The sequence below is a fragment of the Chrysochloris asiatica genome, unplaced genomic scaffold, assembly GCF_000296735.1.
Source record: "Chrysochloris asiatica unplaced genomic scaffold, ChrAsi1.0 scaffold00027, whole genome shotgun sequence".
In the NCBI taxonomy this organism is placed as follows: domain Eukaryota; kingdom Metazoa; phylum Chordata; class Mammalia; order Afrosoricida; family Chrysochloridae; genus Chrysochloris; species Chrysochloris asiatica.
The window spans coordinates 6,802,118-6,804,609 of NW_006408545.1; the positions used below are offsets into that span (position 1 = coordinate 6,802,118).

Here is a 2,492-nt window from a genome sequence, read left to right on the forward strand (position 1 = left end):
TCTGTTCAAATGATTGCCTCTTGGTCTATATACAGGCTTCTCATGAGCAAAGTTGATTTGAACCACAAGGTTGACGGTTCAAGCTCACCAGTTGCTCCTAAAAAACCCTATACAGGGTTGTTATGAGTCGGAACCTGGCTCGATGGCACTTAACAACAACAACAACAACATGAACACAGTTAAGTGTTATGGAATACTCATTTTCTGCAATGTTGTTCATAGCTTGTTATGATACACACAGTCGAAAGCCTTTGCATAGTCAAGAAAGCACAGGTAAACATCTTTCTGATATTCTCTGCTTTTAGTCTAGATCCATCTTATGTCAGCAATGATATCCCTCATTCTTTCTCCCCGTCTGAATCTGGCCTGAACTTCTGGTGGCTCTCTGTCAGTGTACTGCTGCAGCCATTGTTGAATTATTTTTAGCAAAATTTCACTTGCATGTGATATTAATGATGTTGTCCAATGATTTCTGCATTCCATTTGGTAGCCTTTCTTCAGAATGGGCACATACATGGAACTCTTCCAATCAGTTAGCCAGGTAGCTGTCTTTCAAATTTCTTAGCATAGATGAGTGAGTGCCTCCAGTGCTGCCTCAGTTTGTTGAAAGATTTCCATTTGTATCCCATCAATTGTTCTTTACCAATGCCTTCAATGCACCTTGGATTTTCCTTCAGGATCCTTGGCTTTTGGTCATATGCTACCTCAGAAATCAATGAACATTGACCATTTCTTTTTGGTACAGTGACTCTGAGTATTCCTTCTATCTTCTTTTGATGCTTTCTGCAACATTCAGTATTTTGCCCATATAATATTTCAATATTGCAAGTCAAGTCTTGAATATTTTCTTCAGTTCTTTCAGTTTGAGAAATGTGAGCATGTTTATCTTTTTTGGTTTTCTAACTCCGAGTCTTTGCACATTTTATTACATGTGAACAGTTACTGTTCATTAAAAAGTGCCTATTGTATCCTAGTTTTGTTACATACATGTACAGTATTCTGCAAGGTCAGTAATATGATCCCTGCTTATCATATAATGAAATTGAGCAAGATGGCACAATTAGTAAGTAGCAGAACTAGGGACTCTAACATGACACCCTGAGATCTTTCCAATATATTTCTCACTTGTCCTCTCTGCCTCTGTTCACTAAATATAGTCTGTCATCTGTTTAACTATATCTGGGTAAAAAGCATATACATTAAGTTATTTTCCTATTTGAATTTTTGCAACTATACAGTTAAAATGCCTTTAAAACATCATATATTTGAGGGAGGCATCAAAACATTTGTGGAAAAGTGGAACTGGAAAATAATGGGATTTTCCACAAACTTTTTGAGCCCCTTTCACACGTTTGTATGGGTGTGTATTGCAAACTGGAAAACTGCTGTAACTTTTCTTTCATTTCTTACAGTTTCATGGTCCTCTACTCACTTTGGTGGACCTTGTAGACATATGCATAGATATTTCAAAGGGTTGTGTCTACCTGGAGCAGATGCATTTCATTCACAGGTATGGTGACATTCTGGATCAAAAGCTATTATGGATATTGACACAGTAATAACCTTCTGCGTAAAACATGGATGGGTAATTAGACATTTTAATTTCTTCAAAATAGCAATAACCATCCCTCTCCTTAAGAGACATGCTATTGTTGTTTATCTGATCTCTGGAACTTTATTAGTATTATTATTGAATATAGTTTCTACTGTAGGGACCTGGCAGCACGGAATTGCCTTGTCTCAGTGAAAGACTATACTAGTTCATCACGAATTGTGAAGATTGGGGACTTTGGACTCGCGAGGGACATTTATAAAAATGATTATTATAGAAAGAGAGGAGAAGGCTTGCTTCCTGTTCGGTGGATGGCTCCAGAAAGTCTGATGGATGGAATCTTCACTACTCAATCTGATGTATGGTGAGCTTCACAAGGCCCAGAGAAATGTGGGCAGATCATAAAATTTCAGAGCCAGTAGGGATTGCAAAATGTCATCTAACCCTTGTTTTTATGTCAGCAAACAGAATACCAGAGTGGTTTAGTGATTTCCTTCAAGTTAGAGTGAAAGCTGGTGGCCACAAAAGACTATTCCTGGGTTTCAGTACAGTGCACCATCTCCCATGAATTTTGATCCTGTACCTTACTAATGTATATGAAATGGATATATTTACTCCAAGTATTTTATTGAACTTCAAAAGCTTAAGAGCATATGAGTGGTAGTAATTGATGTTATTGTTGTTGTTAAGTGCTATTGAGTCAACTCAACTCATAGCAAGCCTGTATAGAGTTTCTGAGGAGTGACTAGTAAGTTTGAACCACCAGCCTTACTGTTCAAACCAACCTCATGATTGAGTGCTTATCCTCCAGTGCCACACCAGGACACCAGGACAGTATGAATTAATGTCCAAATGTATGCTCAAATTATTTTGGGATATTTGGTCATTAATTTGTAGGTAAATTTAAATCATGGATATCAAAAACATTGTTGTTGTTGTT

At 37.4% G+C, this 2,492-nt stretch overlaps 1 protein-coding gene across 1 annotated transcript in view; it reads left to right on the forward strand.

The window, feature by feature from the left end:
* The window catches only part of ROS1 (c-ros oncogene 1 , receptor tyrosine kinase), a 182,461-nt gene that overhangs the window by 135,669 nt on the left and 44,300 nt on the right, over positions 1-2,492 (forward strand). The window contains exons 40-41 of the mRNA XM_006839976.1: positions 1,413-1,510; positions 1,713-1,916. Coding sequence (XP_006840039.1) covers positions 1,413-1,510; positions 1,713-1,916 — 302 coding nt within the window. The remainder of the gene's footprint in view (positions 1-1,412; positions 1,511-1,712; positions 1,917-2,492) is intronic.